Genomic DNA, 12,221 nt, shown 5'->3' with positions numbered 1-12,221 from the left:
AAGTTAAATAATGCACTGTGAGTGAATAGCCAGGAAGATACATGATTATGCATCCCAACTGTCAGTGAGACCATTAATCCTGTAAAATGACAGAGAAATTACACCACAGTGTATTATAAATGTAAATAATAAATATGAATAATAAATAAGTACATATTATATAATGACCACTGTAAGAAAAAAAATATTACATCTGACATCTTGATTAAAAGGCATTAATCGTAATACTGTATAAGGTGTAGGCTGTAGTGTATCCTACAGGAGATTATATCATAGCCTAATAGTGCCTTTCAAGTCTGTCCTTCTAGCTTACTACTCAGACATGGTGATCTACAGTAAGTTTCAGTGTCTGAGTGTCTGTGCGATAATGAAATTTTCATCCTCCTGTTAGGGAGTCACGGCGGCTTAGTGATTAGCATGTTTGCTTCACATCTCCAGGGTTTGGGGATTGATTCCAGAGGACCTGTGTGCAGAGGATGCATGTTCTCCCCATGTTTTGGGGGTTCCCTCCGGGTACTCCGGAGTCCAAAGACATGTGTTGTAGGCTGATTGGCATCTCTAAATTGTCAGTAGTGGGTGAGTGTGTGTATGTGATTGTGCCCTGGATGTCCCGTGCCTCGAGTTCCCTGCGATAGGCTCCCCGTGAACCTGTGTAGGATAAGCATTACATAAAATGGATGGATGGATGGTCTGGGTTCTCAGTTGCTCCTATATAGTTGCTTAGTTTCAATCTTTTATTTCTTATCAGTTTAAATGGGATGCCAAAGGTGTTGATGAATTTAGTGCTACAGCTTATCCAACTTCCTAGTGTGGAAGCAGCAACAAAACCCTAAATAATATTTCCTTACCTCAATTCAATTCAGCACAATTGTATTTGTATAGATACTGTCACAAATCAGATCTACAGAAATCCGGATGTAGATTTAAATCTCTAATAAGCAAGCATGAGGTCGCCCTGGGATGACAAAATGGAACCCATCCTCTTCTGGGTGACACCAGAGAGTGGGATTACATCTGACCTAGAAGGAAAACATTTGGCAGGAAAAAAACAGACTTGCAAATATTTGTTTGTTTATTATTATTATTATTATTATTTTGATAGTGTGTCTTCCTCTTCCCATGTAGGCTTTTGTAAAACTGAACCCTAAACTCCAGCCAATGGTTGACATGATCCAGGCCAATCGTGCCATGTGGGATGAACTGCACCAGAAGCGCCAGCGCAGCCAAGAACTGGTGAAACTCCCCAGCACTAGCTGTGATGGTGAGATTGGTGACAATGACGTACCCAAAGCTGCGAGTTAGTTCCTGCCCACCACGCCACATCATGACCTCTGACCTCTAAACCCAACCCAACCGCAGTGCTGTGCATGTTGGGAGTTTTGGCTCTGCTGCGAGCTTCAAGCTGCTGGAGAAACGATGGTGATCTGATCTCACCGTGCCCCTGCAGGCTGCATGTATGAGCTCTCACCACTGGGTGCGAGAGTAACAGGCAGCTGTGACCGAGTGTTTTCTGTTTGATGTTTTTCTCACTCGGAGAAGTCTCTGAGAATAGGTCTAGACTCAGGAAGAGGCAGTGTCTCTAGAGCTAGAATACTAACATAGATGCTGTATTGTTTTAACTGGCCTGCTGTATTATTACGGATGGCTACAACTGAGCATTGCCACAGCAGGTTTATTATTATAGTCTAACCACTGAGTGTTGCTTTGATTATACTAATGAAAACCTTTCAGGAGTGCAGGATCGTCTATTTTGTATTGTACATATTTAATTTGAGGTTATTGTTTATTGGATTGTTATATAGCTTGAGATATGATGTGGGTTTGGGCTCTGTTTTTCACCCTATGTAATTATTATTGGATCAGAGGTTTGCTGAACTTAAAGGCTCATGGCAATGCTTGCAATGCAGATACAATAGAGTGCTGCTATTTGTGCCTTGGTTAAAATCCTTCATGAAAGATGCATGCAGTCTCCTTCCAGCTTCATAATTATCTAGAGACTACGTTTTATATCATTAAGAGTTGTGCAGCCGGTACGATGTCGTAAAACTCCCTCTGGATTTGTGATGTTGCTGCTTGCGCCTATTTTGGTTCCATTAATTAACTCAGGCGTGGTGTGAGAGGTCCATGCATTACCATAGAGCATTTACATTAGCGCACTCATCTATATTCACAATTTACATTATTAGAGCTGATCCAAGCATTAGTCATATTACTTTGCGAACTGGGGTTCTGAAGTAGTGCACTAAATTGCAGTCATATTGTTTTCACGAGCCCAAGCCGATCCAGGAAGTACACGTGCCTTTATAAATATTAGTAAATCACATTGTCTTCAAGCTAACCATGTTTTATGACTTAGAACATCTTGACATCAGCATTGACGACACTGAAACATTTAGCTGATTTGGTTTAAATCCGCTTTCACTCCTTATGACAGATATCCAGAAACATCACATTGTTTTATAGTCTCTTCTATACCTCTCCCAGGACTACTGTCGGAGTGAGAGCGGGACAGAATGCAAAAAAAAAAACAAACGCAACTATTACTACTACAATTTAGCTCAAGGTAATAGGGGAAAAAAAAGAATAAGCACAAGCGAAATACTGGATCAGCCTAACAAAAAACAAATACAGATCCAATAACTGAGTTAATGAACTCCGCTGCCCTTTGTGCCTGCTGCCATATGGCCACACAATCATCATCCATTCATAGGTAACACTGCAGGTAATGTCATTCCACATCAGCTGCAGCTGTGTCTAATCACCTATCAGACTGTTATTAGCTAGCGCAGCTGGACATCCAGTGAGCTGATCAAAATTGACTTTACATGACTTTATACAAGTTTGTAGTTTTTACAATCAATTGGTCTGGATGGCTCCAGAACTATAAATGTGAATTTGCACATGAGAATCCATAATAATCACGGGTTTACGTTGCTATAGAAACACCAGTCAAAAAGAGCATCCTTCGGTCACACACATTGGTAGCCACTGAAAAATTACAATGTTTCATCCATCAGCTTTTTTTCCTTTTTTTAAATTACAACTACAAAATCTCCTCATTTCTTTTGTATGTAATTGCTCTGAATTGTTTATGCTGTAGCTGTTTTCCTGTGATATCTGGTCACAGTTTAAAATTGTGTTATGGCATTGTGAAAGTGGAGACTGAGGCATTGCAGTGCTCTTTGTGGCATGGATCTTCCTGCTCGTGGGGATATCAACAGAAATAACATGCTAACTGACAATGGGACAAATTTAACTGCATGAGGAAATAACTGCTCTAGGTTTAGGGACTGAAGTGACGAATTAATGACCTTCTTCACTGACATTTTCATTAACGTTTTAATGTGTGTGCATGAATAATGATATTGCACCATAGTGGGGAAAATAGTGTACATTCTGTAATTCTGTCCCCCCCGGTCTGTTTTTTGGGGGGTATTATTATCATTATTATTGGTAAATTATCAGTCATCACATTTTCATTTCAGATTTTGGTTTCTTTTTTAAGGGACAGTAAAAACTGAGGTGTCTTTAAAGCATGTCATTTGGAAAAGTGTACTGTTCAGTTCAAATAAACGTGCTGCTAGTAAACAGGCCTTGTGTTGGTTAAATGAGCATCTGCTTGTGAGTGTTTTGATTTGCTGCCCCACAGAGGAAATACTCAAGTAAGATGCAAAAAAATCACTACACTGACCCCATGTGGACAAAGATTTTTACTGCACAGCGGAATAGGTCTATAGTCTAATTCAGTGGTCAACAATCCTCTTCCTTGAGATCTACCGTCGTGCCGGTTTCATCTCCAATCAAAATCGAACACGCCTGTTTTAGCTGATCAATAACTTCTTAAGGCAATGATTAGAAGGTCAAGAGGACATGATTATGGTTGGACCTAAAGTCTTCAGGAAGGTAGATTCAAGCATAGGATCGGTGACCACTGCTGTAATGTATATGAAAGATAGTATACAGAGCATCTTAAGGGTTGTAGGTGTTTGGAATGAAGATGATGTCCAAATGCTTTGTTACACAAGATGCTGTGATGCTTAGGTCAAATATGTAGACTTTGGTGAATGACTTAAAAATGAAAGCTGCATGCAGTTCTAAGAGTTCCTTCATAAATCTTCAATAAAACATGTTGGAACGTCAGTAATGCAAGAATCACTTTAAACACTCTGGTGATTTTAACACTACAGTGCACAGTATACCTGAGACTGTCAGTGTTTGTTACAGTTTAATTAAAAATCTTCAAATCAGGTGACAAACTAGTCCTTCCTTCCATGTACCATATCTATGTAACATATGTAATAAAAAAATAAAAGAGAAGAAGAATAGTGATGATCACCAAATAAATAAGGTCATTACTATCTGAGGTGACTGTGTACATGTGTTTCTGTTCACAGTTTTAGGAGAAAACTGAGCCTGTAAGAAGGGACCAGAACATTACTGAGTACTTCTTACATTGCCCTAACCTTGTATGGGTCAGAAGGGTAAAGCTGTTCGAAATGGGGCATCCAATCTCATCAGGAAAGGGCCAGTGTGGGTATAGATTTTCATTCTAATCAAGCAGAAGGCACACTTGATGCTATTGAAAGCCAAGCTCAAGTAATTAAACAGGTGGAATCAGGTGTGGCTCCTGCTTTATTGGAATGAAAACCTGCACCCACACCGGCCTTTTGTGGATAGATTGGACACCCTTCTGTTAGACTTCACACTTCATGATCCATAAAACAAGAACAAAATGTTACCCAATGGTATCCAGGGTGTGTGTGTGTGTGTTTTAAACTGAAAACACATAATGGACAAACATGCTTTAAATGTTCATTTATTGCACAAACAGCACTAACAAAATGAATGCCAAGGTTAAACATGTTACCAATTAAACTAGGGAATGACCAAAGGAGCATCCAGGACATTTGCAGGTAGTGAAATGGCAGGATCAGGCTGCTATGAATGTTCAGAAAATGTTCACAGGGAGCAAATAAGCCCCAACATTTTCTTCATTCCATATTTCACAAAGAAAAGCCAGACTGGTTTCGGTAAGTATTTACAACAACTTCCATTAAACTTTTTTTCACGGAGAAGTGCATGAGAGACTAAGCACTCAGGTGTTGTAAATAGTTTCGGTGACATCTATATGGGGAAAAAGATGCATAGAAATAAATCATCACAGGATGGTTGCTTGGACCAGTAGAATGGTATAAAGGCAGAGATTATACAAAAAAAAAAATAATAAAATGAGGAATTTGACATCAGTAACTTTGCATTTTTACTCTAGCACCATACAGCAGTATACTAGGAAGGCTTAGGTTCAGCTTAAAGGAATACTCAAGCATTTTTTTTCGATCTAAATTTCTATCTTCCACATTTGTAGTATACTTGTGATTACCACAAAGTTTGAACTTTTTCCCTTCATTGAGAACAGAACTGAATACCTCCTTACTCAAATCGCACATGTAAGAGACATCTAACGTTAGGTGTTGAAATGTACTGATACTGAACTCAAAACTCCAAACCGATCAGTTTTGGTGCAGATATCGGCCTCAAATACTGATTCAGTATTGTATCGGATTTTACATATTTTCAAATCCAATCCACTGAAGTATTTATTGCTGTGCACACGGTACATTGACTGAAAACATTGGTCCTTCATGTGGACATGTCCTTAAGCATGTCATCATGTCAATGTCTTGCTTAACTTGATGACAAAGTCATGTCACTTACTACAAAGATAGCAGCATTGCATCAGTATCAGGTATCCGCTGATATCAAAACTGCTATTGGCATTGAACCAGTGAGAACAGTGCGACCCTAGTTAGGGCACTACAAATATTTTAGATTTGATTGATTTATTTTTTTAAATAAAATGTTCAGTCACAAGTATTTGAATACTAAGCTCTAATTCTGTAGAATTATTGTTCCAGAGATAGGACTATTGTTTAAAAGGGAAAAACTGTCACTTACATAAAGGTCTTGGTTTGATTGCGTAGGAGCACTACAAAAACATCTGTTCTTTTCTTAAAAGAGAAGTTGTGCTATACAGTCATGTGAAAAATTACGCACACCCCATAGAAATTGTTGGGGTTTTTTGGGACACATTTGGACAAGCAAACATTTGATCCTCTTTGAAACATCATAAAGGTGATGCTGTCAACTGACACCTAAAATTTACATTTTGTAGTAATTTGAATAAACGAAAAAACAGAAAATTCACATGGAAATATTAAGTACACCCTTACATTTATCACACCTTCAAATCCATAAAATTAGAATCAGGTGTTCAAGATTGGGTGCCAGTGATTAGAACCAGTCTTATTTATACCCCTCTCATATCTAGTGTCTGGTGTTTCCTTTGCTATTGAGGTGTGTGTGTGTGTCATCATGCCAAGATCTAAAGAGTTCTATAAGACCTTCAAAAAAAAAAAAAAAAAAAAAAAACAAACAACAAAAAAAACGGTTGTAGATGCCTGTGAGTCTGGCAAGGGATTTAAAAAGATCTCCAAATTATTTGAAATACATCATTCTACAATCTACAAAGTATTTGAATACTAAGCAAATAAATTGGCAGATTTCAAACGACTGCCAATTTGTCTAAGACTGGCCGTCCCAGTAAATTCAGCCCAAGAGCAGACCGTCTGATGCAAAAAGGAGTCTCCAAGAACTCCAAAATTTCATTACAGGATCTGCCAATAAGTCTTGCAACTGTTGGTGTCAAAGTGCATGCTTCTACAATCAGAAAGAGATTTGACCTGCATGGGAGGCGTGCCAGGAAAAAGCCTTTGCAATAATACAGTTTGCCAGTGAGCATATAGGCAAACACCAGGCCTTCTGAAATAATGTCCTCTGGACAGATGAATCAAAGATAGAGTTGTTTGGCCACAGTAACAGCAGATATGTTTGGCGCTGACCAAAGACAGCTTTTCAGGAGAAGCACCTCATACCAACTGTAAATTATAGTGGTGGAAATGTTATGACTTGGGTTTTTTTCGCTGCTTCAGCAACTGGACAGCTTGCATTCATTTATTCAACTATGAATTCTGAATCATATCAAAGAGTGCTTGAAGATAATGAGAGTCCATCTGTCCGAAAGTTGAAGTTGAACCGAAAAACAAGACACGGATCCTAAGCACACTAGCAAATCCACCAAGGAATGGCTCAAAAAGAAGAAATGGAGGATTATGGAAAGGCCTAATCAAAGCTTGGATTTGAATACCATTGAAATGTTGCAAGGGGATTTGAAACAGGCAGTACATGCAAGAAAACCATCTAGCAACTGAAAGAATATTGCATGGTGGACAATTATGCAAAACGCCTACAAGAAGTTATTTCTGCTTCAATAGGGGGCAATAGTAGCTTCTCAGGCCAAGGTTGTATTTACTTTTTCCAAAGAATATCATCACATCTAGTGATATTTCTGTTGAATAAATGCTTGAAAAAGCTCCTTTGCCTTGTGGTTTTGTTGATCAACTTTATTAATAGGCACTGTTTCAAAGAGGATCAAATGTCCAAATATGTCACAAAAAAAAAAAAAAAAAAAAGGGCAACAATTTCCATGGGGTGCACATATTTTTTCACATGACTGGATATTCACATATTTTAGTTTATGTATGGACAACAATTATTTGAACACCTGCCCTTGGACTTTTTTTTTTTTTTTTTTGAGTTTTGAATAAATGGGTTTTTTCCATTCTTTTCTCTATACAAGTGTGTTGAAATTCTTGTTTGTGTAAATATGCTACACACTTAGTAGACAGACATTATGTTGAAAAACACTGGAGTTTTCCTTTAAGGGTGAGAAAGGCTAAGAAAAGAGAAAGCATAGGCCAAATCAGCACAGAAATAAATTTTGATTGAGAAGGCAAATCATAAGTAACAAGAACACAAGACGTGACCCTTACAGACATTTAGGAAATCTGGATAAATTCATACAAACACACAGACACCTTTTCACACAGAAGCTAAAAACCCACAAGTGTCTAATTAACATCCATAACCAGGCTTCTTTGTGAGCTTGGACAAAACATTAGTACTAGATGAAGTGATTAAATCCCTAATATTTACAGATCATTATACGTTTTGCATATGTTGTTTTGAAAACAAGACTTAAAAATTACAAATTATCATGGTGACTCTTAGACTCTTCATTTATAAACAAATATATGCATGTGATATATGACATATATTCATAATTTACAGGTGTATGAATGCATATAGCCAAAAGGACTGAAAGGCTGAAAGTCTTTGGTAGGAGGACAGGGGTCTCACATCTTCATTATGAAACACAAAAAAAAAAAATCAAACTAAACCGGTCTCTCCAAGGACACCATGATAAAGCTTACTGCACAGAAAGGAATGAGTCAGGAGCTTAGACGCATTCACCATGCTAGAGCAAGTTCTCTTAGTCTGCAGGAGCAAAGTGGAACTCCTATGAATGGACGTGTTTCCTATAGTTCACACTGAACAGAGACACCTATACAAACATTTCAAAATATCAGAAGGGGCTATAGATAAAACATCCAAGCGTTCACAAAGACCCTGGCAAAAAAAAATAGACGGTTAGAAAAGGCAAAAGGGAGATGTACAGAACTGCAGAGATACAAAGAAGCTGTGTGAAGAGACAGCAGACGTTTAAATGCAGTCACTCTTTTTTTTTTTTAATAAAAAAAAGAAAAAAAAAGAAAAAAAGAAAAGAAAGGAGGAGTGAGGTAAAGGAAGGCCAACACCCACTCAGAGACAGAAAGAGAAGGCACACTGCTTTTAAAAGCACAATGCAGTCAACACGCAAGTTGTGTTACACCCACAAACTACACAGGAACATACTTTTATTTAATATATCAAAAGTTAGATCAAGCCAAAGTTGGCAAGATCAGCAAGAAATGAAAAATGAGTTCAACAGGGAAGTGGGTAAACAAACATCATCTTTATATAATCAGTGTTTCATAGTCAATTTTCTTGACCTAACTTTCTGTGAAGGCAACTTCTCATTGGCAGTCGATGGATTTGTGAAGAAAGAAGAAGGGAAAAAAATGCAATAAAAGAATCGGACTCGTCAGACATCATGCCTGAACTTTCACCTTTCTCACAGCAGTATAACTGAAATGTGAAGAAGGGGGGTGTAGACGGAAATGGACAGAGGAAGAGGGGGGTGGGAGGGGACAGAGAGGGCGGGAAGTGTTGAGTCTTGTGCTGAGTTTTGTGGTAAGGTATTGGAATAGAATTAGATGTTGATCAAAAGCTGAAAATAAATCACTGCTTGTCTTGCATACATAGAAATTAGCATGTAGTATGCCTTAATTCCAATAGGACTATATGTGATTAGAAAAAAAAACAAAAAAACAAACAAACAAAAATAATAGGTTTTTCAAAGTGGTGTTACAGGAGGTTTCTGTTGCCAAATATGTTGTTGGGGTCCACATAATCCTTTATGGACTTGAGCATGCCCAGCCCCACGCTGGAGACAGTCTCCCTCATCCACTCCTTCCGCAGCTTGCCCACTGGGAGAGATAAAGAGATAAAAAAAAAGAGAAAGAGAGAGAGAGAGAGAGAGAGAGAGAGAGAGGGAGAGAGACAGACAGAGAGAGAGAGACAGACAGACAGACAGACAGAGAGAGAGAGAGAGAGAGAGAGAGAGAGAGAGAGAGAGAGAGAGAGAGAGAGGGTGAATGTGGCAGACGGTTGCGAGCACATCAATCTTGCGTGAGTGAGAGAGTAAGCAGGGGGTGATGGATGTGTTTATGGGGGGCTGGAACGCTGGTGGAACACTCCTGAAACACTGGGAGATGTTTTGCATGGTGTGATTTATGGAGAGCAGCAGACTATCAAACTCATTAAGCTGCCAGTGTTCCCTATGGAGGGAAGCTCTCTACGCTCTGCCTACCTCCCTCATTCCCTTTCTCTCTTCTCCTCATGTCTGTCTGATTCCATGAAGCCTGTCAGTTTCTCCCTCATTTACATTCATGCCCCTTTTATCAGTATCATTTTCTCTTTTTCTATAAAGCCCTTCTCTGCCCAACTTCCTCTCTTAACATTACTGTTAGGGTAACAGTCATTTCTGTAAAGCTTATCTGGCACATGTTCAGAGACACACAGGGCCCTAACAATCCTGTTACCTCCCTGCTATGGGCTTGTCACAACGCAGATTCCACTGATTTAATCCACTGGATTTAATCCAGTTTTTAACCCCAGAAAATCTGCATGTCAGTACCCTTCATGAACAGGAGGGATGCACAGTACTCACACTGTGATGATATCATTATGAATTGAGAGATTTATGTAACAAAACAGAAATATACAATACTATATGAGGCTTAAAGATAGATCTAACTACATTTCTTTTCTTCACCCAACCCCATGTACACTAGTACAATTAGTCAGAATGTTTATTAGAAGCAAAACCATTGCTTTCCCCCTGATATCACTGTTATGTGTATTGTTCAGCCATAGTGAGTCCTGAGTACAAGTATGGCTATAGTTTTTAACTTTTACATTATTTTCAGTTTAATTGGACTTATATTCTATCCTTTTTAGTTTTATGTTGGTTTTAAATTTCAGTTATATTATGTTATTTTTTTAAATTAATATTTTGGTGAGAAACTTGTAATTTGTGCAGCTTTAGAGGGGGGAAAAGCATAAATACATGTTTCACATCAAGTAACATCACTGCAACAGACACACAGCTGCTGTTTTCCACACTGAAGTAAAACTTAAAAAAAAAAAAAAAAAAAAAGAAAAAAAAAAAGATCACATCTATTTTATTTAGTTCGAGTTTATTTTAGTATACGTTTGCTCTGAGTGTAGTGTAGCTGCCTTAAACATTGAGCAGTGCATAATATACATTAAAGCAGAGATTAGTAACTAATTATTTTAAGGTAGTGTGATCGCCACATCACCAGATATACACGTTGCACATTCACAAACACACATGCACACATGACCAGCACAGCACGGTTTCATCTGGTCAGATGGAGGCTAATATTTGGCAGAGGAGCAGTTGAGGACAATGTGGCTGGCAGCACCACAAGCCAGACTCTCATACACATGCAAATGCAAAATGGTGCCTTGTACAATAGTACAGCCTGCTGTCCCTGCCAACCAATCAGTAGTGTCCAACAAGAAACAAAGTAACCTGGTTTATCTACTTCCTCCTCTCTCGCTCAGTCCATCTCGCTCAGCCTCATCCCCCCACCGCCACCCGCCTTGCCATCCTCCACTTATCGTCACTATCCCGCGTTCCTCAGGGAGAGAAGGAGAAACAGAAGGTGGTGGGGCTGCATCATTGCCTCCATCACAGAGATAATTTACACATCTATCATGTCAATTTCTCCCCATTCTCTCTCTCTCTCCCTCTCTCTCTTGTCACTATCTATCTCGCACAGCTATGACCGCACAGCTGGGACAAACAAAACTGCACCGTCAGAAAGAGAGAGAGAGGCACTGAACAGAGAATGCATTCCCTCAGGCTGAAAAATCACAATGTGCTCAGTAAGAGCTCAGAACTCACTCTGTTTACGTGCATGTGCATGTGTTTGTATAAGAAAAAATAAATTCGATTTGTGGTGTTATTTGCACACCTTTCTTGTATAGCGCTTTTAACAATGGGCATTGTCACAAAGCAGCTTTACATAAATATATAAATTCAGGATATAAATTTTAAACGTATACATGTATTTTGAGCAAGCCAGAGGTGACGGTGGCAAGGAAAATCTCCCCGAGACGATATGAGGAAGAAACCACTTCTCCAGCACGATCTGTTCTAATTTCATCTCTACTTTTTCTAATAAAAGAAAATCAGGCTAAATGTCTGAGGGCCGCATTTAAACGATAACAGACAAGCATTGCTGCAATGGGGGCTAAACAAACAAAATCTATGCCTGAAACCACACCCATTTCGTTATATAGTGCACAGAAGCATAGTGTGGAATGTCAAGTGCACTCCTGAACTCCCACAATGCACTGCAATAGGTTAGTTTACAAATAATGTAGCCAAACAATATAAAACACTCGATGTACTTGGAGTATGGTACCATTTTGGATATTGGTGCAGGCAGAAACCTGGCAACTAGCCATGTTCTTGCAAAAGGGGTTTGTATAGAATAAATATGTTAAGAAGAAGTGTGATCAGGCCAGCTGCTGCAATATCTAATTAAATCAACACTTCTCATTCCATTTTAAAAACTCTGTGTATATCTCTGGCTTAGCACAGTGACATTTCCACAGTGACACAGATTTCA

At 38.8% G+C, this 12,221-nt stretch overlaps 2 protein-coding genes across 2 annotated transcripts in view; one reads left to right on the top strand and one right to left on the bottom strand.

The window, feature by feature from the left end:
- Window positions 1-1,526, top strand: part of pde11a (phosphodiesterase 11a) — a 70,667-nt gene extending 69,141 nt beyond the window's left edge. Inside the window, exon 20 of the mRNA XM_053627898.1 lies at window positions 1,126-1,526. Coding sequence (XP_053483873.1) covers window positions 1,126-1,302 — 177 coding nt within the window. The 3' untranslated portion in view covers window positions 1,303-1,526. The remainder of the gene's footprint in view (window positions 1-1,125) is intronic.
- A 4,360-nt stretch (window positions 1,527-5,886) lies between these two features.
- The window catches only part of agps (alkylglycerone phosphate synthase), a 40,920-nt gene continuing 34,585 nt past the window's right edge, over window positions 5,887-12,221 (bottom strand). Inside the window, exon 20 of the mRNA XM_053627065.1 lies at window positions 5,887-9,485. Within this exon, the coding sequence (XP_053483040.1) occupies window positions 9,364-9,485 (122 nt within the window). The 3' untranslated portion in view covers window positions 5,887-9,363. The remainder of the gene's footprint in view (window positions 9,486-12,221) is intronic.

The sequence above is a fragment of the Ictalurus furcatus genome, chromosome 6 (genome assembly GCF_023375685.1).
Source record: "Ictalurus furcatus strain D&B chromosome 6, Billie_1.0, whole genome shotgun sequence".
In the NCBI taxonomy this organism is placed as follows: domain Eukaryota; kingdom Metazoa; phylum Chordata; class Actinopteri; order Siluriformes; family Ictaluridae; genus Ictalurus; species Ictalurus furcatus.
Note: the sequence above shows the minus strand (reverse complement) of the source record. Positions and strands in the feature narration are given on the sequence as shown.